The sequence below is a fragment of the Pimephales promelas genome, chromosome 11 (genome assembly GCF_988280905.1).
Source record: "Pimephales promelas chromosome 11, fPimPro1.hap1.1, whole genome shotgun sequence".
Lineage (NCBI taxonomy): Eukaryota > Metazoa > Chordata > Actinopteri > Cypriniformes > Leuciscidae > Pimephales > Pimephales promelas.
In genome coordinates this window covers 16,046,375-16,074,096 of record NC_142779.1, presented here as the reverse complement: position 1 = coordinate 16,074,096, position 27,722 = coordinate 16,046,375, and the positions used below count along the sequence as shown (strand labels likewise).

Genomic DNA, 27,722 nt, shown 5'->3' with positions numbered 1-27,722 from the left:
AGGAAAGGGCTGGAGCTGGACAGTTTAGCAATAAATAATAATAAATGAAATCATAAAATATTGTCACTGAAGTTGAATTAGATTTGTGTGTGGCAGCTGCATGTAAAATTATTATTATGAATAATAATAACATTAATAATAATACAAATTAGCTTAAAATTAATATTTAAAGGTTTTATTGCATTAAAAAACAGGCCATATTTTTAATAAATAAACAAGTTTATTTATAGTAAACTAATCTGCTAATATAAAACAATCAGCTGATTATAACTATTATTATATTGTATATTAAGACCCTTGATCCACACCTGATTGTGGCTTTGTATATTTTATCCATTATGTGATTTATAATGGACTGGGGTACAGAAACAGTGACAATGTTACACACGTCTGGCTTACACTGGCTATTATCTGCTGTCTCAGTCAGACGATCATATGTTTTTTCCCGTTTTAGCCACCATAGCTTCTTTGAAAGGGAGGGGTGAGCATTGGGCTGAGCCCTTAGTGCAAACTCGCAACTGAACCGCTAGATGTCGCTAAAAATCACACACTGGCACTGCACCTTTAAATGTATAAATAAATACTCAAACCTGAAAAGTTGTGTGGCTCCCTGTTTTCATTTGATTATCATTGTACACTTGGCGGCTTAGTTGTAACACTGTGTTAGAACTAACCCCAATGTGTATTACATATTTTAAGCCTAGCTAACAGTTGCTAGGAATTGCTTACATGTTTCAAAACGATGCTATGTTTGAGCCAACAAGACAGTGATTAAGGCAATATAAAGTTAGATTTGGAAACGTATAACTTACACCCAACTCAGAAACCGAAAAAAAAAAACTATGATGAAAAAAATGTGCTTGCATGGTGTCAAAACAATCTTTGTCCAGAATCTTCACGAAATCAAAACTTTCCGCAAATTCGCGGAAGACCGTAGGCTACTAGCAGCGAGAGAAAAAGAGCGGAAACACAACCTGCTTGATCCTGACAAACAGTTATGTAAAAGGTCCGTGTTACATTTAACCCCGCGCTCCCCTAGTACTTACCATTCAGGAACTCCATTCGGGAAAACCCCCGAAAAACGTGATAGTAGCAAACAGTCGCAATAAAATTTGAGGCGGATGTGATCATCGGCAAGACCAAACAGGTCGCGTGCTGCGTTTGTCCTATCAAGGACACCGACACTGTGCAAATATGCAAATACCAAAGTTAACCCGGGGCGTCAGTTTATGGATATCCAGTATGATTGTTTAATTACCCCTAGTAAATGTTGAGCACTGTAAAAAGTGAATCAAGATAACATTGTATTTATTCGGTGTTTATAATGACCCAGGGTTAAATAGGCCTATTGTGAAAATCCATTTTGTGTATCCTGCTGCTTCCAGTGATTTGTTTGCTTGTTGTTTCAGTGCTCCCACTGGTTACTATGGAGAGCAGTAACACAAACACAAACGCAGTTCTGACAAAAGCCTTGCCTTGTGGTGGCTAACGGATATATTTTATTGTAGCCTATAATTATGCCTAAATCAGTGGTAACAGTGCGGTACGGTCCATACGAGTCGTGTGGTATTGTAGAGCACAAAACATTTCGCCTGGACGGTTTACAAGGTAATCATTGGGTGTGTCAAATGCTTTAAGTTTTATTAATTTTGTTACATTTTTAAAAACGGATAGGCTATACCGAGTTAACCGCTTATTGTAGTAGCCTAAATAGTCTACAATTGTAATCTTGCGGAATCTATGGTTACGTAGCTATTTGTTTCCCCCTAGCTGTCTTAAAAGACGCTGGCTACCAGTGTGTCCTCGAGAAAACAGATGACTGGAATATATTAGAGCTCATTGTCAATGAAGAGTGTGTCTACACTTCCAACATTACTGATCTTGAGTTTGGTAAATGCACCAGCATTTAGAAACCTCTGCTTTCTGGAAGATAAGAGATGCGATGCTCATCATGAAGTGTTTTTTACGAACTCCTCTTTGCTCATAGGGGGTGATGGACGACTTGATCCGCGGTGCCAGGAGGCCATTGACGCCGTGAGGAACGCAGGTGCATTGAACGACATGCCAACAAGAAAATATACATAGCCTATACCGAAAAGGGTGACATTTTTGTCCTCAGACCCCAGGACATTAAGTGTAAAATTGCATTAAAATTAACTCTAAAAAATATTTTATTATTAAGCAAAATGTCATGCACATTAAGCTAACTACAAATTTAAAACGTATTATTAATAACAACACAGAACACTAAAAAATAGCATTTTCTGCATGTCCCAACTCTCTAAACTTTACCAGGAAATATTATGATTACAATCCTTCAGAAATCTGATTTTTCTTGCATTGTTGTGTGACTTTATAACCAAACTGCTTTAAAATGAAAAAAAGAAAAAACTTTGATCTAATATTTTAGATAAAATACACATTTTAGTCATATCCCCGGGTTTCATTATTACATCCCCCCTCTGAAAAACGTAGAACATTCCACAAGACACATTTTCAACTGTGAGTTGCATCATCTGGATCATCTGAAGGCAATGGGGCGACTATAAGTCACTCCTCTCATTTTCATTTCTGTATATTTGATGAAATTGTAACTATGAATGAGAAGGTCAATCAGTCCTGTTACCTAAACTTTTTTATTAGATTTCATTTTTTTTTTATATTAACTTTTAGTAAGGCACTAGAAATGGCTGTCCTCATGCTATTAGCATCAATGCTATGTGGCCATATGCCATATATTTGATAACTTTTTGCTTAAAAACTCAATTCTGTTACTTTCAGTCCTGTTACTATTTTTTTTCTTTTTCTAAAAAAATAAAATTAAACCTCTATTTTTATCAGTTTTGTTTGGCCCATAATTTATACAATTATTATTTAATGAATTAATTTTTAAAAAAAATATATGAGCTTGAGGTTTCGGTCATCTTTAAAATTAAAAAAAAAATGCCTTTGTGTGTGTGTGTTTTTTTTTTTTTTTTATCAAAATACACCTTGCTTTAATAGTGATTTTATTGGCACAAATGTCAATTTTTTGAACATATAACCAACAATTTCTTAGGGAAAACAAAGGAATTAATTGACATGCTTCTAAACTTGCTTTTTAAATGACACATGATTTTTGGTAACAGGATTGAGAAAACATGCATCCATATTCTGCATATTCCTTGTAAAAAAATAAATAAAGTTGCCTGAGATTGACCAATACATATTTTGAATAGTTAAATATGTGTAGTATTAGATTCAATGTTGAAAAAGATCAAAAATAAAGTTTATTTTTGAAGAGTTACAACAAGCAAATGTCACCCATTCGGTGGAATGGTCCATATAATACTTTAGATATATATTATCTAAAATATTAGCATGTTGTGCACAATACACAGTACTTACTATATAACACAGCAATTGTAAATTGTATACTATTCAAAACATAGCCAGTCTTTAAGTGAGCCATGTTGACATTATCAGTTTTTTGGCATGTATGTTATGAGTCCACTAATGGTGTCCTGCTGTATAAAGGCAGCACACTGCCTGTGAAGAGACCTCGTATGTGCACACAGGTATATGCTTAATGATAAAAAGCATCCATCGTTTGTCACTGACACGCAGTTTATTGCATTATTGCTGTGAAACATCTATCATTCATCACAATCTATCACAGTGAATTAAATGTAGGATCTTTTTCCCCTATGAGCAATGTGCGTTATCTATAGTATACTAAAAACAATTTTTGTACCCTTTAAACATTTGCATTAAATTCACTTTTGCAAGTGTCTATCACATGAATTACCTACAGCATAGATTTAAGTAAAATCCAGTTTACAGCTGTTTTGTCCAGCTCGAGTGACAAGGATTAACTGTTTAAGCAGCCATAGAATGAAGACTAATGTATGACCATGTACAAGGTTTAGTTTGCGGACAGTAAAATTACACCGAAAAACAATGCATCAGATACTTGTGCTTATTTGATTTAAGTAGCTAATTGTTTTATTTACCTGCTTATATTTGTTTCCCAGTGTGTATAGCATTTCAAAGTTATCACAGACATGTTGACATTATACATAAATGTCCTCATTCCCCAAAGCCTTCAACACCACAAGAACCCTAAAGTCTAAAAAGGAAGCATATTTTGAGGAAGCTACAGAGAATATTGTTACTTGTCTACATGCCATCTGTTTGATGTCTCCAGATGAAGCCAAGTGTGACAGTTATGGAGGACAAAAAAATAAATAAGAATACAGATTACTTAAGACGGATAAATGATTTCTGCTGCAAATCTAGGGCTAAATCTACAGAATGAGTACACTAATTTCTTTATATTTGCCATCTTGTGCTCTATTTTTCAATTTAATTCAACAATTTTACATAATTTGGCAACATGAACATCACTTTATCTAATGAATTGTGCGTTGATACCAGTTATATTGAATTTTTAAAGGCTAATTTACACAGAAGCATCAAAAACTCCTGCCCTTGAATGCCTCAAGGTTAAACGCAGTGTCCAAGAACCTCTTCAGCTCAGCCAGATGAGTGAATTTGTTTCCTGTGGCAGGGGCTGCAGCAGGGTCGCGGCCAACATACCTAAAAGTGAGTGTGAATATTTTTAATTCGGTGCGTAAAAGTTTGTTTAGGCTACACCAAACATTTAGCTTAAAAAGAGACTCACCATATTGGATTCTTATGGTGCACTGTGAGGAAACGTGGCCTTACGTAGTCATAGTAGCCCATGTTCTTGTGCTCCTCTTGACACCATATGAGTTCAGCGTTGCTGTACTTCTCAACCTCAACCTTGATGAGGTCAAAAGGGAATGGTGATATCTAAGAGGAAAGAATGTATTTGATTGTGAATAGAGGGATTTTTGCAATGCCATTTTACTTATAATCAAGACACTATAATGGCAACCTGCTCCAATCTGACAATTGCAACGTCCTCCTCCAACTGAAGCTGTTTTCTTTCTTTTGCCAGCTCATAGTACACTTTTCCAGTGCAGAAGATGACCCTTTTGACTTTTTCTGGGTTTTCCGATGCAGGACTGTTATCTGGAATTATCCTTAAGAAATGTGTCCCTGCAATATGAATAAATTGACACAGCCACATAAACACTAAAAGCTGGACAGCGCATAAATAGCTGTATGTTTCTGTACCAGAATTTTCTACCTGTGATCATCTCATCAAAACTGGAACGGGCCTCTGGCAGCCTCAGTAAAGACTTGGGTGTGAAAATGATCAGCTGAATAAAAAATATAAAAATGTGGTCAGTCAAATTAAGGCAAACTCTACTTGATTCATTGCATTTAGGAACTTTTGAAACTTCAATCTAGGCTGGGGAATACAAAAAAATAGTAATTGTAACACAGCTGTGAAATCAAGCAAAACAGTAAATTAAGAGCAGTTTTTTACAAAACAAACAATATCATCCCCAGACGCTCTCCGTTTAATTTACTCAGGAAGAGATTTTCTCATGCTCCACAAACCTCTGCATTTCTCCACAACAGGGAATCACTTTAGACAATTGCAGTGGCACAGAAGCAAAAGAGGGTTGGTGGCGGGGCATACATTAAACTTTCACATTAAAGTTAAGGCTTAAAGAAAATTTTGAGTATCTATAAACAGAAATGCAATATGACATCAATAACTATGTTTTCAGTGGTGTACAAAGAACTTTTTTATTACCTTAGAATGAGACACTACCTGTGGTTATATAGAAAACAGTTTTAAAAACAGTTTTACCCACTCCACAGTAGTGTTGTAGTACTCGAGACCGGTCTTGGTCTTGAGACCACTTTTTGATGTTCTCGTTCTCAGTCTCGACTCGGCCGCTTTTGGTCTCAGGATTTTTTTTTCAAGACAACCATAACTGTGAAAATATCACTAATTTGCCAGTATATTGACAATTTTTTTGTTAACATCCTTGCTTTTATTGTATGTAAAATGCACTGATTCAAATCCAAGCAATAACGTGACTCATTGGTCATTGCTAATTATGTATTTTTGTTACCACTGCCTGTCACCCATGTATTCATGTTCATGTATTGTTAATAAAAGACGGAGAAAAGTGAAGACTTGTTTTATATTCTGTACTAAATGATGGAAGTCACCCAGGAGTATTGAATAAAGATGGTTTATTTCAGCTTTGAGTGTTTAATATCTCTGTTTTTATGGGAATGTGTATGAATAAAATGACACAGCCACATATATATATATATATATATATTGACAGAACAATGAATCCACAAACTACACTAAAAAATAATATTGTACATGCTATACTGACACATAGAAAGGAAAAAGGTTGGTCTTACTGGCTTCCTGAATGGTAGTAAGATCTGCCTTCTAAGCACATGGAAGTAGCTAGCAGGTGTTGAACAATTGACCACAATCCAGTTACAGTCATAGAGCTGCTGGACCTCAAAGTCTCCAGTGAATTCCTTAAATGAAGTAAATAAAATGCAGCTCAGTAAAATTATCAATACACAAAATTAAAAAATTAAAAAAAAACAATGTGTCACTGCAAAAACATAATTATTCTGTGATATTTCAGTAGATGGCCATTCTTTTAAAATATTTAACATAATTCAAATTATATAGATAGCACAAAGATACTGTCACCCAAGAATTTTACTCATGAATTTGCAAATAACGTCCTCTGCAAGAAGGGGACAATCATGAATTGATTTTATTTTTAGCTGATTTATTCAATAGCCCTGTTGATCACATCTTGTATATACTGATCATGGTTGTAATTAGTACAATTCATGTCTCCTGAATGTCTTTACCTGCCACTGGGACTGACATACTGCTAGACTAAAAAGCAAACTTGTATTAACATGAACTAGCCTATATTTAGCATCAAACAAATTGGCAATCAGTAAAGTGTATCCGTTTCAAACTACCTGTGGCCATCTGTACGAGGCATGAGCAGAAAAGCTACTTACAGGATAGCGATCCGGGTCATCCTTGCTCATCTGCAGGAAGCGCTCAGGCCGTGCTGACGAGTGCTCCGGGCCCTGCTCATTAGTGCAAACACACCAGCGCTAATGAGTGTAGGTCTATCAAACGCCACACTAAGCTAAAGAATTATAGCCTCATTTATCGGCTCAGTCCAAGCTTGAGTCATCATTATTGATTCTAGTACAGCTATTCTGCTTTTGAGTAAAGGAAAGGATTGAAAAAGGGTTTACCCTGTGTTTTATCCCTGCAGGAAATTAGATTCAGTGGTCAATAGGACTGCGATGATCTACATAAATGACTCTAAAAATAACACTTCATTTGATATGGTCTTATAAGAGAAATAAGAAATTAGTTAAATAATACATGATATTTATGCAGTTGTCTTGTGTGTTTTCAATTAGCCTACATTTGCAAGTGGAACAAATAGCTTTGTATCTTTTATGTTTAGCAACATACAATGGTTACACTTTATTTCCATAGTCTAGTTTAGTTTAGTTTAGCAACTTTGCAACTAACTGTCATTAATTTGTAACTTCATGTCAACTAACTCTCATTGGAGAATGACTGGTAGCTGACATCTAGTTGCAAAGTTACTTATAGTTAGTAGAATGTCTAAAATGGAAGTTCTTGCCTATGAAAGTTCTTCCATGCAATATTATGCCACTTATAATATATAATAGGCCATGTCATCAGTAGACTCACCATTCCTTCCATCCCATGGGGCAACAGTAAAACGATGCCATTGTGACGGACCCACTTGGCTTGGCCTGCACAGATGAACTGGTCAATGATGCACTGGGCTGTGTTGTGGAAGTCGCCAAACTGAGCCTCCCAGCACACCAAGGCATTAGGACTTGCCATTGCAAAACCAAGCTCGAAACCTAATCAAAATCAACATGTCTCAGAATCATTTATTGTGTTTTTTATGTCCAAAGTATTCTGAGTATGTCTTTTTGCAAAGTGTCGGTAAATAGTGTGAGAAAACAGCTTGTTCTATACAGGCTGATCATTTCTGAAGGTAATTTTACAGGTATCAGAAACAGGAAATACCTTGGATGATTCAAATTTCTGTGCACTCTGATTGATAACCAGATGCAAAATTAGCACAGGTGGTTCTTACCCAAAACCCCATATTCAGACAGGGAGCTGTTGCACACAGTGTAGAGAGCCTGGTTCTGCCACAGGTGGTTCATGGGAACGCAGAAGCGCTTATCAACTTCCTGATCATGCAAGACGTGGTGACGGTGACTGCAAAAATGAGATCACAAATTCAAGAATCACTAAAAAGGGCAAAACAAAGATAACTATTGCTTAATTTTGTATTTTATTATTTATTTATTTTTACATATATTTATAAAAAGTCATATAAATCAATTTAATGTAATATCAGTTATTTAGTTATTTTTGTAAGACATTAATCCTTTTATTCATCAAGGATGCATTAAATTAAGGTAAAATATTTTAGGAATTTGAGGAATAATCAGATAACAGAAGAGAGTTACAGAATTAAATTGTAAAAATGTTTTAACAAAACTGTTTTTACACTATTTTTGATCAAATTCAGCCTTGGTGAACATTAAAAACTTATTTCAAAAACATTTAAAAAATCTTTTCGACCCCAAACTTCTGTACAGTAGTGTCTGTATATACAGTAATTTATGTAATTCTGTGAATTTTAGAAACAGCGTAAGGAATGCCATTTTAAGGAATATTTTCTTAAGCTGTAATGTCAAACCTCAGAACAGAGGCACTCTAAATCTTCATATCCTATCAGTGTGAGAGATCATGGACAGCAGTGGATTTGAGACAGGAGATGTGATATGTTTTGCTGGCTCTCTCTGATGCGATGTTCAAACCAGCCATCAGACCCATTGCGATTAGACAATCTTTAAAGTCCTTTAAATATCACAGTAATGATGTCCTGCGCAATGCTGTCACGACCTACAATGAGTATATAGGCGTTACATAACGTTTAGTATGAACCACGTATTTCCCCAACAAACTGGGTGATTCACATTTGACAAATATGGGGTCCTTTCTTAGATAATGTTGTGAAATGGAGAATGTAACCACAAGGAATATGTTCAGCCTAATTGGGGTCTGTCTGCTCTGCTAATTTAATCACAAATGTAAATCAAAAGTGGCTCTTTAAGCTGAAGTGTCCTGTCCCTGAGGGTTAGCTCTGGAAAAACAGAGAATCTGGGGAGTAAACAGTGCATCAGCTGTGTGTTGGTTTCATCAATCAAGGGACCAGAGCACAGTACTCAGTGCATTCCCAAACACAGTAGACTGAATCAATTACTCATAGCCATTAACTCCCTGAGTAAAAAGCAGAACCAGCAGACTGGAGCACACCAATATGTTCACTCCCAGAGCCTTTACATGAGAAGAAAATAATATATGCACCAGCAGACAATCTACTTTGATAAAAAGGCTCATAACACACAGAAGCTCTGTTGCTGACGTCTTTTCACTCGCATTTTTCCTTCATTATGTTCTAAGCAAAGCATAAAACTGTCCACTGGAGCCCATTGAGATAAAATGTAGAGTCAAAAACTATGAAGTGAACCAGTGAGTAATGCCGTTTGTGGTGTGATAAATTCAGCTGTGATCATGTCTTAGAGTTTCATTGATGTGTGTACCATTTCAAACAAACCTGGGTGGCAAAATTTCTTGCACAAGATAGAAACAAACAGACATGTGAGTATGTGAATACTGCTGTGGGGTGACATAAAACGGGTTTCATTCAGAAGCAGCGCCGTGACGGCACCATGTGGGTGTCTCTCTGTCACTCCCAGGGGACTCTATACGTGTGCGACAAGCTGACGTCATTTGTCAATGTGTTGACATTTTAGTTTTAATGGAGCCATAAGGCAGAACATATATACTTGGTTATTTTTAGTGACAGAAATCTAGACAGTTAAATACTAGAAAGTAGCCTGATAAATGACAACGAATATAAGATAACAACTTATGGTTCCCCATAACTCATCCATAACTCATAAAAGAGAACAAAAGGGAGCGGCTACCGTAGTGTGTAATGGAAATGGACTGATTCTCTTACCTAAATGTTCCTCTTTCCACATCTTGTCCACTGAGTCTCACATGAACATCATCCTTCAGCAAAGAGCCAAAGGCCATGTACTCTGCCAGGGCCCAGTCCACTGTGCGTTTTGAAACCATATCCGCTCTGCCTCGAAGGATACGTGACAAGCCTAAATTAACACAGATACAAAACATATAGAACGTCATAGACTTCACTTGTACATTTTGTTGTGTGACACTTAAAAAATAAATGTAAAAGTTCTAGAAAGGGAAAGTTTGTCAAGACAAACTTTGTTGGCCCTGTTTGATAGATAGATAAGATAGATAGTAAACGTTTTCATCTGAAGTCAATAGGACCAACAAAAAAGTTTAGGAGAAAATACATTAACGGTGTCAGAAAATACTGAACAAATGTGTCAAGTTTGGTGAATGTAGTTTAAGCTTATGAAAAGCAAACCCATAAGAGTAGCTTGGTTTTTCATACACAATATCCCATTGGAATAAAGCATTATTCTTTGTCAGAAATACGTTTGCCGCTGGGATGGTTTGATGCTCTGAGGCAGGCAATAAGCAGAGTTTAGCTGGAGGGCTATGGTAGTTCGGGTGATTTAGCAGAATTTAAGGCTGCCAGATTGGAGCCGGCTCTTTAAGTGCAATGGTCCCATAGTGCAACTCCATCAATCCACTATAGCTCCCATGTGTCCGCTGCTCAGTGAAAGAAAATGATGACCCGTGAGGAGCAATGAGACATTGCTATATCAGAAGTGTAAGGATCATCTGTCAGAGCTTTGCTGATGTTCCACACCATTACCACCATCGTCCTGCAATGCTTTGATGTCACTTTCCAGTGTTTTGTCCCTAGTGATTAAAACTCAGTACATTCAGTAAGATCTAATCTAATTGATTTCCATTCGATTTTTAGTTGATGAACTGACTCCTAGTAACAGCCTCCACAGATAGGTCAAACAAATGTGAAAATTATGTCAACCCTCACGTCTTTTTGAAACCTGTATGACTGACTTCCTTGTACTCTGTGGAATACAAAAGGCTCTTTTCCAAATATTGATGTCAATAGTTACAAACTATTTAGGACAGTTTAAAAATTGTGAATTCAACACCATCACAAAGTAAAATACCTGAAAACTCACCACTATGAATGGCAAAGTCCTTTAGAGGGACTGAACTGGCTACCGAACCAATGTGCATGAGCACATCTTCACTTAGTCCGGTGGGAGGGCAGCTCATGCTCTTTGGCTCTCCATCTGGTTTGAAGAAGTCTTAAACACAAAACAGAGCACAGGGTCTGAAGGGTCTGAAACCGTGGCTCTCAAACAGGGAACTGGGGCCCACAAGACTAGGGGGCCTATAGATGGCTTAAAATCATTTAAAATAAGACAAAGCAGAAAAAAAGCATTAAAATCAAGCTAAAACAATTTAAAAAAACAATATATTTCCTAGGTTTTAAGAAGTTTGTTTTTCAGGATGTCTTGGAAAACATGGATATAGGATGTGACCTGGAAAAGTAATAAATTATCTTAAAATGCCATAGGCATTGAAATGAATTTAAAAAAAAAAAAAAAAACTTATCCTTTATGCATATCCAATACATCACGAATGACTGGAAAATACTTTGGTTAAAGATTTTGAACTGTAAAGAACATTCAGCTCCTAAAACTTCTGAAAGTTAATTAGTTTAGTTTTTAATTGCGATTATTTTAGTTACTACTTAAATTTACAAAAACTAGAGTGCCCATAGCTTAAAACAAGTTAAGGAGCTTTCGAATACTGATGAGCACAATGGAGGGCCTTGGACTCAAAACAGTTGAGAAACACTGGTCTAAATCCATCTTATATTTTCACTGAAATGCCTAGAATCTATAAAGTCCTCAATATGTACCTGGCCACGGAGAGTCAAGCCAGTTGCGGATGTGTAGGATCTTCTCATCTTTAGAGCTGGTATACGCCTCCTCACAGATCTTGTCATATTTAGCAACCTCCTCCTGGAAACAATTCACAGTACAGCAGTAGCCCGCCATCCACTATATTCATCAAAAACCCAGACACATGACACATTTGTGACAAATTATTAATTAATGATTCATGGCACCTATGTGCTACGGCGTAGAGAAAACAGCAAGATTCCAGTCACAATTTATTCTCTAAGTGAAATCCCTAGAGCTATGTCAGCGAGTGAAGAGTGACAGGGATGCAGTTGTAAATAAAACGAGCTGTCGCCGGGCGAGACAAGGTGTCAGCTATCCGCACTGGAGGGATGGTTTGGTCCGACAATCGTGGTTTCTACTGCGACACAAATCTGAGGGTGGTTGGGAGGGGAGGCTATCTTTGAGCCCAGGGAATGAAATCCTGGGTCATCGGGTGAAGTATGAAACGTGTCATAGCCAGAGCGAAAAGTCATTGGCTGAGCATCTGAACACAGCCTCCATCAATTGTCAGGAAACAATATACAAACGGCACAGGAAACCCATCGCTCCCTAATAGGCCAAGAAAACAACAGCTGTGGAAAAGATTTTTTAGATGAGTTAAAAAGGTCAATTAGGGTGACCTGTGGGAGGAACAACAGCAGGTGGACATTTTCACATTACATAATGACACCATAATGAGATTTCCATAGAGTGAGACACAAACCTCAAACTCTTGCAGTGTTACAACTCCCTCAGAGATGAGCTTGTCTGCATACTTCTTCAGCACATGTTCCTGTTTGCGGATCTGTTTGTACATGAGGGGTTGAGTGAACATGGGTTCATCCATCTCATTATGTCCAAACCGCCGGTAACACACCTATAAAACACATCCGCAATGTCAATTTACATGTGATAAGATACAAATTCAGTATCATTCATTCACACAATTTATATCGTTGTATAAAAAAAAACATACCATTGCCAGTGTCTGTCCGATTTTCACATCTTTCCATTCTTTCTACATCTTTATCAGTTAGGATTGAAAGTTTCTTTAATGTATTTTAGATACAGTTTAAATTGGTTTAATTCCCATATAAGATTTCAAATAAATTTCCTCAGTGTTCAAAATAATTGGCGAGGCTATGCCACACAGAATCCCATGAATTCTTCGCTAATGGGCTCATAGCACGCTATTCCGGAAGGCGATTCATCAAATATCCGAAGTGCCATTTAATGGTGCAAAAATGCTGCTTTGAATTTTTCGCTTTTGCTTTTTTTTTTTTTTTTTTCCATGGCTCACATCATGCATTGCAGCATGAACAAATTATGCAGCTAAATTGTCCAGTAATTTTCCATGTTTTTTTCTGTTTTCTTTTATTTTGCTATTGTTTTGTTATAATGTCAGTAGCTTGTTTTCTGATGCTCAGAGTTGATTTGTTTGTCACTAGTTTGTTTATTGTCACCATTGTTAAAATTCATCTGCTGATTCTTGATGTCTGTGGGTCTAAACACAAGACATCTGTGCACACAGTATTTTCAAAAATGTTCATATTGCTGTTGGATCTCAAACTGTAGAATCTCAGGGCTACAATCATCAATCACAAACACAAACACAATGTCAAAACCATCAGAGAAAATCTAAGCTAACATTAAAAAATGAAAAGGGTTAAGAGCCCAACTAAAGCAAACACGGACCATCATAATGGTGACTTGAAATGAAAAATTCCATAACACATTACCGTCTAAACTTCTGTTGAATCTCAAGAACCTTTGTCAGGGTGTGGTTTGACCGTGCCCTGACGACTATCTTGACTATCTCGGCGACTGGCTATTCTAGCTCACTCTGGAGACCAGGTCTGCGAACACAGGGACCCAGTGCTCCGGCACCAGCTAGTCTGGGCCTTCGGGTCAACTGGGAAAAGAGTAAATTTTGCCCCGTGCAGAGGATCTTTTTTCTCGGTTTCGACTTGGTCGCCTTTTTCACTCAGCCACTGCTGACTTGCCCGGCAATTAAGCGCAAGAGAAGTTATTTCAGAGGCTCCTGGGGCATATGGCATTTGTAGCCGCGGCAACACTGCTCGGATTGCTTCACATGAGAGTGCTTCAGCTTTGGCTTCGTGACTGAGACCCGAGGTGGGCATGGCAACACGACGTACTCCGAGTACCAGTTACTTCGACCTGCAGTTAGACCTTTACCCCGTTTCTACGAGTTTCCAGGCACGGGCTGGGGCGTCATGTGGAATGGTCATGCTGCCACAAGCTCCTGTACAGGACCCCAGCCCCTATGGCATGTCAATTGCCTCGAGTTGCTGGCAGTACATCTCGCTCTGCATCGCTTCCATGCGCTGCTTAAGAACCATCAAGTACTAGTCCGATCAGACAATACTGTGCCAGTAGCGTACATCAACCGACAAGGTGGTCTACGTGAGCCATTTATCTTCCGGGAGTCCTGAACTGTGCAGCCGACGAGCTCTCAAGGCTTCAGCCTCTTCCTGGAGAATGGCGACTCCATACCGAGTCGGTTCAATTGATTTGGGATCAGTTCGGGGATGCATAGATCTGTTTACCTCCCACGACTCGTCCCACTGCAAGCGGTTTTACTCCCTGACCGAGGGCACGCTCGGCATGGATGCACTGGCGCACAAGTGGCTGCGGGGCCTGCGCAAATATGCGTTTTTGCCTTCTCGCACAGACCCTGTGCAAGATCAGGGAGGACGAGGAGCAGGTCATTCTGGTTGCGCCACACTGGCCCAACCAGACCTGGTTCTCTGAACTTGTACTCCTCGCGACAGCACCTCGCGACAGCCAATTCCTCTGAGGAAGGACCTCCTTTCTCAGGGATGGGGCACCCTGTGGCACCCTCTCCCCGATCTTTGGAACCTCCACGTGTGGCTCCTGGATGGCACAAGGTAGGTTTGAGTACCCTACCACCAGCGGTGGTGGCTACCATCACTTCCACTAGAGTGTCATCCACGAGACACGTCTACGCGTTGAAGTGGAACCTCTTCGTCAACTGGTGCTCCTCTCACCGAGAAGACCCCCGGAGATGTTCGATCAGTGTCATGCTTTCCTTCCTTCAAGATGGGTTGGAGCCAAGGCTGTCTCCCTCAAAGTCTATGTTGCCGCTATTGCCGCACACCATGACCCTTTCGAAGGTAAGTCTGTGGGGAAGCATGATCTGATCGTCAGGTTCCTGAGAGGAGCGAGGAGACTGAATCCTCCTCACCCTCCTCTCGTTCCCTCTTGGGACCTCTCAGTGGTTCTAACTGCCCTGCAGAGTGCTCCCTTTGAGCATTTGCAATCAGTGGAGCTTAAGTTCCTGTCAATGAAGACAGCGCTCCTGGTTGCATTGGCCTCCATAAGCCTCTCTGAGCATGTGTCTTTCCCTTGGCAAGCCACCTTGCCACCACTGGGGTTAAAACATTCCACCTGCGGCTGCTGACACCCCAGTGTTCTCCATATGCTTCCTTCGGGTCATATGTGTATTCTTAATTCATTCGTATTCATATCTGTATCTGTATCTGTGGGATTCTTCTGATCCCACCTGACATATTGTGATTTGTTCAAAATATCAGTCCATGGCCCCCCCTGCAGTGTCTTCACACTCCCCTACTTAAAACCCCTAAATGTAACAGAAAAGATTGTGATTCTGAAACCAGAAAAATTGATCTTGTGTAATCAAGCATTATAGTAGTCCTATTTATTTTAAGGTTCAGTGATATTTTAATTATATGTGTGATGTGTCTTCACAGTATTTACCAGGTCAATCACCACATCTTTGTTGAAAGTGTTTCTCCATTCTACAGCAACCTTGCACACATACATCACAGCCTCTGGGTCATCAGCGTTGACATGGAAGATGGGTGCGTTGACCACACGGGCCACATCCGTTGGGTAAGTAGAGGACCGTGCCATTCGGGGATCTGTGGTGAATCCAATCTGGTAACATCAGATAACACTCATCAATCATACAACATATTGAAAGGTCAGGGGGTTAAGGTTTAGCAAAAAGCTACTCCTCAAATTGATTCTAATAGGAAAATCTGATGTTTGGTGTTAACCTGATTATTGACTACAACATGGATGGTGCCATGAGTTGTATATGAAGGCAGTTCACTGAGATGGAAGGTTTCATATACGACTCCCTGACCCGCAAATGCAGCGTCACCATGCATGAGAATGGACATCACCTGTAAAGGAAGGAATTGATGACTTAAAATTGCAGTTTTTGGTGTGTGTTCATCCAACATACCAAATGATGAGCCATTAAACAGCAGAAAAAGCTGAATATGTGGTTGTGTCTTGCAGTGGTTCATCTTTAAAGATAATCTGAAGATAAAAGTACAACCCTCCTTCCTTCCGTGTCTCCTCTGTAGAACTGTTCTGCCTTAGTCTTGCCCTGAACGACAGGATCTACTGCCTCCAGGTGAGAGGGGTTAGCCATCAGAGACAAGGTGATATTCTTATCCGTTTCCCTGTTGATCCGTTCATGGTACATCCCTAAGTGATATTTCACGTCTCCTGAACCCTGGAATAGATTAAAGTGCGAAACGTACATCAGAAGCACAATAAGACAAGATCCGATATGACAAAAGCATCTTTCATCACATGAAATTATATTACCTCATCTGCAGCCTCAAGTTTGGAATCAAACTGACAGAATATCTGATCCAAATCTTTGCGAACTACATTGGCCAGGACATTCAGTCGCCCCCTGTTTCAAAGGTCAAAGGTTGTGTTATTATATCTGGGGGGAATTCATAAAAGCAGGTTGAGATTGGATGGAGCAGGTTTTCAAGGTACCTGTGAGGCATTCCCATAATTACACTCTCTATACCAGCCTCGCTGGACTTGTCAATGATCATCTTCAGGGCAGGGATGAGGACCTCACAGCCTTCCAAACCAAAACGTTTCTCTGAAGACCATTTGCGAGCAAGAAAGTCCTCAAACCTAGAACAATGAATCATTAATATAGAACATTCTTTCATTGTCAGCTTTACTTTGCTAAATTAAAAAGACTAAAATGAATTTCCAATTTAAACGTATATTAATTCTAATATATTTCACACAGACACAACGATGACTTCCAAAAATGTGGTTTAAGCTAAGAAAAAATAAGTATCTAAATAAAGAAGCAAAAAACACAAAGTACATTATTTTAAGGATATGCACCGTGTTGAGCGAACCAGCCTGGCCAGCAAGGTCCTCTTCTCTCTGTCAGAAAATATCATGATTCCTGGAGATTCAAACTTCTGTCGGATCCATTGGCACTGCTCCATATTGTTGATAAACATGAATTCCACTCCAGTATGTCCACAGTATGATGTCTGGAACATTCCAAGCAAATTCAGTTTACCCTTTTATTTATTAATCCATTCATTTTTGAAGTATAATTAAACATCATCATAATATAAGCGATGAGCTTGTCATATTTACTCAAATTACATCCTTTCAGAATAGCTAGTGAATGTCATATCTGAATCAATCCAGTCACAAAACCAGCTAATGAGAAATGAGGAAGGAGTGTTTCTTCTCAAATACTGGGTGATATCACAGTAATCCAGCATCTACCCACCTCAAGTCTGTGTATGATTTCTCTCAGTGGGAGTGTGCTTTCATTTCCCCCAATAAATGTGGTTAGTGGCAACTGAAATGATTTATCGAGATCAGATTCTCCCAAGCCGTACGACTCTAAAAATTAAAAGAGGAGAAGCATATTAAAGAAAAAACGGCAACAACAAAGAAATGCTATGATGAAATGTAATATGACCCCCACAATATTCCTTTTTAAACCAAACATTATGATTTAAAGTGAAGTAAAGATCTGTTTATTATGGTTCCAACAAGTTAATCAACACACAGTTTCCTTTACACTTAACATTTCTTTTAGAATATCATTATTCATTCACACACAAACAAATCTTGTAAATATGTTTTTTGATTGATTAAATCAATTTTTGATCAAGAGTCATTTATTTATTTATTCACAGCTCATCATGCTGTGTTCGTTGTTGCTTTTTACGACAAAGACAAGGTGGAAGTCAAACATTTATAATAGAGAGTAGGGGAGCTGCGTGGAGTTCCCTTAATTTGTGTATGCAGAATTTCTGGATGCATTTTTTTTTTTTTTTTGCTTTGGTTGCATTGAAATGTTTAAACTTGTGTGGCAAGCACCAGAAAGAATGTGATGTATTCTAATCAAAACTCTGAGGTTAGTAAAGAAAAAAGCGAGAATTACCATTTTATTCACTAAAATGTGATTGCGGTCATTAATAATTGTCAAAAATATTTATTGTATAGTTGTTAAATAATTATATACTTTACTGTATATACTATACTCTTGAGACTACTGACTGAACAAGGTAACTCCTATTTAACTGCAGCATTTGAAACTGTTGATCACTCCACACTAATTTAAAGGTAAGAGTCATGTGTGGGGATAAAAGGTACTGTTCTCAAGTGGTTTCAGTCTTATTTATCGAACAGAAAGTTTTTGGTCAAGATAGGTAATTTCTCCTCTTCTGTCGCACCTCTCCTGTGGCCTCCCACAAGCCTCGATCTTGGCGCCCTCCATTTTCTCTGTACATGTTACCTTCGGGTTCTATTTTAAGAAGACATGGTGTTTCCTTCCATTATTATGCTGACAACACCCACATATATATTTAAGATAATTTTAAGACCACCATCAGGAGCTTATCTGCCATTAGATCTAAGCATGTGCAGAATTTGGGTGTCCTTTTAGATGAGCCTTTAAAACTTGACAAACTAATTTCTTCCGTAATTAGATTGTCTTTTGTCTAAAATTAAACACTTCCTAACTGAAAAACCACTAGAGATGGCTGTTCATGCTTTTATTTCTTCTCATTTAGACTACTGCAACTCATTGTATTGCAGTATTTCCAAGTCACAACTCGCTCAACCTTCAACTGATCCAAAATGTTGCAGCAAGATTTAGTCGCAAAAGTTGTAAATATGATCACATTACTCCAATTCTAAGAAATCTTCACTGGTTGTCTATTCAGTATAGAATTTAAGATTATTTTATTTGTATATAAATGTCTCCATAACCATGCTCATATCTACTTACTATACGCCTCCCAGAAGCTTATAAGATCAAGTGACTAAAACCTCTTTCTAGTCTCTTCTAGACTCAAACGTAGATGGGATGGAGCGTTTTCTGTGGTTGGGTCACGGTTATGGAACAACCTGCCCTTATAGAGATAAGAGTGCATATAATAAATATAAAAATAAATAAATAAATATTAAAATACATTTGTTTTCTCTGGGGTTTTATTTACACATTTTTAAAGTGTGTATATTTAGGATTTGTATAGATATCTTGTCCAGCACTTTGGCCAGTCTTGTGGCTGTTTTTAAATGTGCTTTATAAATTAATTCAACTCGAAACTTGAATTAGCCCTAGACTACCTACTATGTTATTCTCAGACATTTTGGCGATCATTTATTTTGTGTTGATATATTCATACATTCATTATTTACTCATGTTAATATAGTAAATAAGCAGAGGAAACAGGCTTTTTCACAGGTTGTTGATGAAACACAAAAGACCCACACAAAGCTTTCTAGATTTTTATAATTATTGCAGCAAATTTTTTTTGACACATTTTCAACCATTTCAGTCACTTCCTGGTGTCCTTATATGTCAATCCTAACTAACATGATTACCAATTTGATGGTAGTTACACCCCTAAACGGTGAAAGAAAACCATGCAATCGTGGTAGTTTGCAAATGCATCCTGTAGATAACACTGGGGTCTATCAGTAAGACTGTGTCTCCTCAAGAGAGGAACACACACAAGAGGAGACAGGTGCAAATGTAATTAAAGCCACAGTACAGATAAAAAGGAAAGATGCATCATACAGAAATTAAGAGCCTTCTGGTCCAATACACGCCCCTCATTAGCTGCACGAAGGAAAGGCTATAGGAAAAGCTATGACAAACACTGACCGACACATTGAGAGAGTAGTGAGGTAAAAGAGGCATGTTTTGAGAGGTCTTCTCACTGGGTATTACTCTCTCTTTTTCGATCTGTTGTGAGATCATGTGCTACATCCTTCTACTCTGGCGACACTAAAGGCAATAGGACCTGACAGGAGCAAAGAGGAAGATTTATGGGCCTTTATCTCAGATAACATTAACCTGTGCTTGCGATTGAGTCTGGGGCATAGCTCTCCCTTCCAGCCCCTGTCGCTGTCTGAGACTGGGGAATCTGTAATGGCCAAATGAGGAATTGTTTGTAGACCACTTACACAACTGCATGCTCTCTCTCCCCCTTTCCATTAATCGAGCTCTATGAGTCACCAAATAACCAAAAACTCAAGCACTGGTCCTGGCAGTGTTACTAAACTTCATTACAATAATCTTGATCCTTATATAACATGAAGTGCTATCAGCTCTGATTATGAGGTTGGGGAAGCAACTTCCAATGGTCTTCGGAAGCCCTGAGCTAAAATGAAAAGACTGATCTAAAAGATTAAATACACATGCAGGAACATCTCAGAAACAGCTCAGTGTTTGGTTTTATGTGCCGAGAATTCACAAATTCTATACATTCAGCATGTTTATTGGTTAATATTTCACATTTTAATGATATGGGGCTCACAATTTGTCTTTTGATGAAAGGTCTAATAACTGGAAGTCCTCACTATGCAATGAAAGAGTTTTTTTCAGTAGGCTCCAACAATCTAATTTTCCTTTCGTAATTAAAATGAGATGTATGCAGCGGATGGGTGCAGCTTTGTTGCTACAGTGACGTATAAACACAGTGGCTGGGGTTGGCAAGGTCAGTCACCAATTACATTAGACACAGCTCCGGTAGCTTGTGTTGGCTTGCAATGCAAGCAAGAACTGTAGCGCTGACGTTACACAAAATAAACAACAAAGATAAAGATTGAAAGTATGTGTAGATTAAATAAAAGATGAAAATATATATATATATATTTTTAAAGTCTGACATTTGTGGTTCAGTGACATACTGTAAGACTGTCCATGATGAAGAATATACAGTACATATAAAATCTAAGTTCTTAGAAATAAACTCTTTGTATTTATGTTGGTTTTATATGAAACATTTTCTAGAGAAGTTTCAATTTCATAACTTGCCATTTAATGTCATTTAAAATATTTTATTATAATTATCAAGAATCATCATATACACTGTATCACATTTTTGAGCTAACCTGAGCTAACCTTGCCTTCTCATAAAAAACTAAAGGTAAGATTTGTTTATGCCTTTTTCATATACAATGTAATACATGCAATAAGCAATGCAGCAATGTGTGTGTGAATTGCATGTTTTATGACTGGACAAAAGAAAATGACATTGTCATATCATCAAATCTGTAAAATACAATGTATTTAACAGTAATTATGAGTTTCTATTCAAAGAGAAGTGCATTATTCAGCAGCTGCAGTATTGAATGGTGGTGAGGGAGAGGCTAAGGAAACAGAATAATAACAAAAAATGCTCATAAGGATGAGCCCAAAGCAAGGAACTAAGTCAGCATTTATTATACATCTTCAGGACAAATATCCTCCTTTTTCCCCTTTTTTTAAAGTTATGATTTTGGACTTTTGTGGCTTTATTGAATAGGAAAGTACCTCACAATGGACATTGGCAAAGGACCCCGAGCAGGGAATCGAACTCGGGTCGCCGGAGGCACAGTTGCGTTATGACGACACGCACATGACGACATAGATCTTTTAGTAGGACAGTGAAAGGAAGTGAGTGTTTGTAAGAATTATGAAGTTAAATATAAGTGGGAAATATGCTAAATGGATATAATCTTACCAAGCTTGTCAATTGATGTAATCAAATCTGAGGGAACAAAGGAGTCAAGGTCGGCAGTAAGGATGCCAAGAGGGTCCAGCCTGGCCACATGGTGACCACGTACCTAAAGGGGGTAAAACGCAATGACGCCATGTGATTTGCTCTCTCCATTTGCAAAGAAAAGCATGAAAGTACCAGAAGCAAGTCTGAGCCAGAAAGTAACTAGAGGATATCTGACCCACACAAACATGAACCAATGTGTCAGATGACTAACCAATCTCATAAGGATTCACAATAAGTTAAACATACAATCCCAACAGGCTGGCAAACAGGAGATGGAAAGAAAATGCTGGCTTTGCCAAAAGACAGAATTTAATAAATCCCTATGATACTTCATCTTATTAATTAGAGGAAGTAGGGAAAATGTTACCACCTGTTTTGATTCAAGCAATCTCTTTGATATTTTTATTTTCAAAAGTGAAAAAAGCTAGCCTAATTAGGTTTGAATTAATCACGTGATTTGCATAACTACACAGTACGGATGTACATGCGCGTCTTTGATTTGTTGCAATCCAGTGCTAGTGAAAATGATTGGATTCGATTATAAAAATAATTTAATGTGTATTAGATTCTCTCAATTGAAAAACCTCCCCTGTAATTCTGCATTTCTGTCTCTGATTCTCTGTCCAAAGAATGACAACAATGAAGATAATGATAACTATAATAGCGTGTGTGCTGAAGTTATGTCATCTGGTGCTTTAAATGTTCAAGCTTAAAATGTTCAAATGTTCGGGTGGATTTGGATTAGAAAAAAAAATCATTTTGAAAGTGATTCCAATCGTTGGCAACTATCCTATTATTATGGTTATCGTTATAGTTCTCGTTCTTGATGTGAACAGGCCTTAACACAGAGCTACTCACTTTACCTGATAGGCTCTGATAAGAGTGTGGACGGCCAAATGATCCTCCACCACCTTCTGTGACATGGCAGGTGTCTGAGACTGGCCTCTTCCCTGGAGCAGTGCAGAAAGACGCTTTTCTCCAGACTCCTCTGAACTGCTGGCTTGGGCGTTACGGAAGTATGCATCCCAAGACTGTTGCAAATATAACAAGAACATATTTCAAAAGGGTAAATCTTCTTATTTATTACTTCAAAGCAAAAAGGTAATTTTCCGCAGCTCATAATTTCTGGAGTTTATTGTCAACTGAAAGTCCTTGGAAAAATATTTTTGCACTGTTTTGTCAGCAGAACAATTCAAAAACATATTAAATAACAGTTAAAAATAGGTTTATGTCTATCCCTCAAAGCCTCAGTTTCATTGCTGTTAAAAATCAAATATGGCGCTGCTGTAAATAAGGTCTATAGCCAGAATGCAGTGTAATTGCTGTGCAGAAAAGCGTCTGCCAAATGCATAAATGAAAATCAGGGTTGTTATAGTTAACAAACTAAAACTAAAACCATAAAAAACATTTTCCTTACTTGAAAAAACATTAACTGAAAAAATATATTATAATGAAAAAAAATGTACTCGGTTACTAATGTTACTTCGGTTTCCTTTCAGTCGATAATGTCGGACGTAGTCGGCGGTCGACTGAATGGGGATCAGTCGAGCCAGAGAGCCAATGATCTTTGAGTACTATTGAATGAGCCAATGGATGCACACGCTAGTTGCTTTTCGCTAGTTGCTAGATGCACTTCAGAGCCGATCGATTTGATGTCTCTGAAGAGTGCTGTTGTTTACAACGAGCGTGTTGGAAACTCCACTGTGTCCCGTTCAGTTTTGGTTGGAGGATTGGTATCTCGGGGCAGGCCACGCTGATTCTCAGCTCGCCACCCCAGAGCCCCCCCGGTGAGTCTCCCCAAAATAGGCTGGAGCGACCCCAGTGATATTCCATATGCTGTACAGCCCGGTCATCCGACCAGTTCATATGTGTATTCTCCACGTTACCTCCCTCCGAGTTGGATGTGGCTTCCGCAACATCCCTTCCTTTCAATGTACGGAAATTCTTTTCTCAGTGGTCCTGTAGGAACAGCAATGACTTCCCTGGCCTAAGCCCAGTCCTTCCCCGCCTTAAAATTATGGGGGCATCAGGAGGCTTTTATCTAGGCACTGGAAGGTGGCAGCTTTAGTGGTGTTTTCAAAGGTCATCCCATTCAGACGACCGTCGACTACGTCCGACGTTATCGACTGAAAGGGAACATCCTGGTTGCGTATGCAAGAGGATGTAGTATAGTGAACGCTGGACTGCTGGACCACCGGCTCCTCCGCAAAAAAGCAACTAGATGTCTTCTGAACCTCAGCGAATCTATCCGTGAAATCTTTGACGGATGATCCAAAGAGGCCAGCTGCGGGAGATGGGTGAGTCGAGGAACTCAGCGTGCTCCATGTCTGGCATCTCAGATAATGTCAGCCATAGGTGTCTCTAGGCAACTGTGAGAGATGCCATGTTCAGCCCAATGGCCTGTCCAGCGGATTTCGCGGCACAAAGAGCCAGGTCCGTAGCACTCTTCAAATCTGGCACGCTGATAGCTTCCGGTCCTTCCTCATCCGGTTTTTGTAGCGCCGTCTTAGCTCGCCGTCCAGCAGAGGGCGGCCAAAGATGGGCCGCTACAGCTTCTTCTACTGGAGGAAGAGAGTGGTATCCTCTATCTTTAGCACCGTCCACCACAGAGAATACTGCTGAGACAGAGATGCGCGGTCCCTTTGCAGGAAACATTCATCCAGTAGGTTGGCGTCGCCCACCCAAGGCCAAAGCGGCTTCAGATGCAAAGGCTCGTCCCGCAGAAAGCTTTTTTCAGACAGCGCCACTTCTTCACTCCAGATCCAGTGATGCGTGAGCTTCGTTGAAAAGATGAAAAATCAGATTATATCAGCCGATCAAGCTATATTTATAGGCCCAAGCCATAAACTGGCAGGAGGTGACTCTTTGGCAGGAGGCGACATAGCGCCTATTCCCACTGGATCTGAAATCACCAAGGGCCTCTCTCGATAGGCTAATGCAGTTGCCGGAGGACACCCAATAGGCATGCGAGCCGTCTTGCCTATGTCTGCATGCTACCGCAACGAGTTTTACATAAATTCAAAATTAAGGATAATTTTTGGCTTCAATATCTCGTGGAAAATAGGTTTTTCCCCAAGCGTAAGATTATATTATGCAGTACGAGATTCTCTCGTAAGAGAACTTGCTATATTTGCAAACATTTCTTATTTTCGTTTAGTTTAAATAGGCCTACTAAAAATAACAAACTAAATATCTAAAACTTAATAAAAATATAAAACTAAAAAAGCAAAAACACCAAAATTACTTTTAACTAAAATTAAAACTAAATTATTATATATTTTTAATGTAATTATAGACATATAAAGTACACTCCGTTTCTGAACTGGGACAGAATTTTAGTGTCTTCAGTAGCCTATAGATGTTTACTGCACCTCATGAACGTTTTTGTGATCCTCCAGCCAAGCGTAGTACATCTCCACGACATAACTAGAGCTGCAGGCCGCCAATGAAGGCTCAGGAGCCCCGCTGGAACAGTTACGGCGTGGGTCAAAAACCCGCTTCCCTGTCCCCACGTGCCCCATCATCCATTGGCTCCTGCTTCTTAGAGCACCAGCCAGGGACCTTAGCTGACTCATGTCTGCAGACATTCATAAAAGGGAGACAGCAATGTATTATGACAAACTTAATCAGAGCTGTTCTCAGAAGTTCATGTGAATGTTTTAATCATTTTTAAAATCAGAAAATATTGAGTGATTTCTTTCTGAAAACACAAATACCAGCAATCTAGATAGTGCTGCCTGGTCTAACCGCTAACTGATGATGTTCAATGTTTGGCGGGTTCAGCTATGATGAGCATGGGTCTTCAATTAAAAATGGGCGAACAATATTAGCATACCCGTTTAGAATTTAAAACATTGCGCTGTTAAAATGCTTTATCTAAAGCATCAGAGCTTCAAGCTACCGGCGGTTCATAAAAGGCTTTTAAATAGGCTACAGCTCGTCCTTCATCTCCACCCATTCAATAACAAATTGATTTGAACGATGTAAAATCCCGTGGCCAAAACCACTTCCAATAGCCTACATTTAGGCTATGCGATGCAAAGGCTATGATGAGCGAACACTTGTAAAGATGCATCGATTGGGCGATTGGTTACCAGCTGTACCCATATGTTTCCATTCGCTCGACACACGCGACTGAGTACACGTAGCTTCACCTCTACGTCATAAAAAACAAACAAACAAAAAAAAATTTCACCTTGAGCTGCGCGCAGATGAAGGTGGTCTGGTTGAGATCAGATGTGGTCTGTCGTGGTTCAGTTTCTTTTCTCTCCTATAATCTGTCTAACGTCAAATCCGTCCCATAATCCGCATGCAATGCGGCGCTGCAGTTGGTCACTTTCAGCTCTAAACTGCAGCATCTATTACAGCAGGTTTAGAGTTCTTGTTTAATTTATTTGACGTTTTATCTCAGTTTTGCTATCATATTGCATTTTATGTTGCCATGAACTAGGCACTATCAAATGTATCCAGTACAGAACAATTGCGTAAATGGACGCAATAAATAATGCACTTTAAAGCACCTGTGCTGATGCATGATGTGGGTATCAGATATATAACCCTGCAGAGTCGAACATCAATCAGAATTTATTTGAGAATGCATTTGAAATTGCTGAATTTGAATGGATGAAATTAACTCAGATGTAGAGTTGAGATTAAAGTGTAAATTTTGTGTAAACATATGAGACACATTAGATGATTAGATAATTATTTAAATCATGTATATATATATATATATACATACATGTATACATATACATACATACTGTAGGTAACACTTTACAATAAGGTTCATTAGTTAACTACATTAGTTAACATGTACAATATGTGAACAATACTTCTTCAGCATTTATTAATCTTAGTTAATATTAATTCCAACATTTACCAAAATCAAAGGTTGTATTAGTTAACATTAGTTAATGGACTGTGAACTAACATGAACGCACAATGAACAGCTGTATTTCTATTAACTAACATTAACAAAGATTAATAAACACTGTAACTAATGCATTGCTCATCGTTAGTTCATGTTAGTTAATGCATTTACTAATGTTAACTAATGAACCTTATTGTAAAGTGTTACCACAAAAACCATCACAATTATAGAACTGGGAGACTCAAACGAGTTGGGAATGACCGATAAAAGTCCTCCAGAGTGGCCAGAGGGATTTTGAGCCAGAAGTGGCCAGATCACTATGCTGCTGAAGGAAAACGTTTTCTGAATTGCTTCTCCAAAATACCCCAAAGGGGCTCAAACATATTTAGATCTGTTGACTGTGCACTCTGCTCATGTTAATATTTAAATATTCGCCAAGGAACCCTCAGGTAAGATGACGTAACATTAGAACAGCCATGGATGAAAAGGGGAAGAAAAGAAAAGGTGAAGCTGAAAAGTTACACGTAAAAAAAAAAAAAAAAAAAAAAAGCGTTCGTGGTAGATGCTGTGATGCTGACTCTTTTATTTCTTACCATGCTTCCAATGCACTTTCCTTTTAATAAAGGTAAAACAGTAACTAACAGACATGTATATAAAACCTGCAACCAATGTGTTTGAAATTAAATTACATATTTATAAAAATGACCAAGTTGTGCCAGGGTCTAATGAGTACATTGATATTTTCAGTAAACTCTAATTCTTAATCACATTGGACAATTACGCTTTCCTAATTTTCATAGGGATTGTGCAGAATTCACTTGAACATGTGGCTTCAGTCATCTAGATTGATGGTCTTCACGTTGGCGGATTTTACGCCATGAGCTAATTGCCTTCCCTCCCCCTCAGAACCTCAAAACTAGTTTCATCACTCTTAGTGGCCAACAACCAGAAAAAAGAAAGCATTGCCATCAATCATCACTGGGCTGCTATCATGGCTGTTTCAGAAATAAAGCAGACATGATTAAAATACAGCATTAAGAAAATGCCAAATGCATGATTTTCAGGGTCAAAGTGTCATG

The 27,722-nt window shown here is 38.6% G+C and overlaps 2 protein-coding genes across 2 annotated transcripts; one reads left to right on the top strand and one right to left on the bottom strand.

The window, feature by feature from the left end:
* The first annotated feature begins 1,452 nt into the window (after positions 1–1,452).
* c11h10orf53 (chromosome 11 C10orf53 homolog) lies at positions 1,453–4,787 on the top strand. Its single transcript, XM_039672788.2, has 3 exons — positions 1,453–1,608; positions 1,771–1,890; positions 1,988–4,787. Exons 1-3 carry the CDS (start codon positions 1,518–1,520, stop codon positions 2,083–2,085), a joined length of 309 nt encoding a protein of 102 aa, XP_039528722.2. The 5' UTR covers positions 1,453–1,517; the 3' UTR covers positions 2,086–4,787.
* ogdhl (oxoglutarate dehydrogenase L) lies at positions 3,586–26,223 on the bottom strand. Its single transcript, XM_039672289.2, has 23 exons — positions 25,966–26,223; positions 25,142–25,347; positions 22,634–22,801; positions 21,729–21,831; positions 17,492–17,607; positions 17,089–17,243; positions 16,720–16,866; positions 16,540–16,630; positions 16,265–16,444; positions 15,978–16,106; positions 15,676–15,855; positions 12,641–12,793; positions 11,892–11,994; positions 11,143–11,271; positions 10,014–10,164; positions 8,070–8,197; positions 7,652–7,830; positions 6,934–7,005; positions 6,301–6,426; positions 5,156–5,228; positions 4,901–5,064; positions 4,664–4,815; positions 3,586–4,578 (listed from the first exon to the last, which is right to left on the bottom strand). The coding sequence occupies exons 2-23, from the start codon at positions 25,343–25,345 to the stop codon at positions 4,455–4,457; spliced, it is 3,027 nt and encodes a 1,008-aa protein (XP_039528223.2). The 5' UTR covers positions 25,346–25,347; positions 25,966–26,223; the 3' UTR covers positions 3,586–4,454.
* Positions 26,224–27,722: the final 1,499 nt, after the last annotated feature.

Bases quoted from the DNA above. Each gene is read 5' to 3' on its own strand.
- c11h10orf53 (XM_039672788.2), top strand. From the start codon at position 1,518: ATGCCTAAATCAGTGGTAACAGTGCGGTACGGTCCATACGAGTCGTGT. The intron at 1,609-1,770 runs GTAATCATTGGG...GTTTCCCCCTAG, and splicing joins TCGCCTGGACGGTTTACAAG to CTGTCTTAAAAGACGCTGGC. The intron at 1,891-1,987 runs GTAAATGCACCA...CTTTGCTCATAG, and splicing joins CATTACTGATCTTGAGTTTG to GGGGTGATGGACGACTTGAT.
- ogdhl (XM_039672289.2), bottom strand. From the start codon at position 25,345: ATGAGTCAGCTAAGGTCCCTGGCTGGTGCTCTAAGAAGCAGGAGCCAA. The intron at 11,272-11,891 runs GTACATATTGAG...TTTGTGTTTAAG, and splicing joins GCTTGACTCTCCGTGGCCAG to ACTTCTTCAAACCAGATGGA. The intron at 8,198-10,013 runs GTAAGAGAATCA...TCATTTTTGCAG, and splicing joins GTGGAAAGAGGAACATTTAG to TCACCGTCACCACGTCTTGC.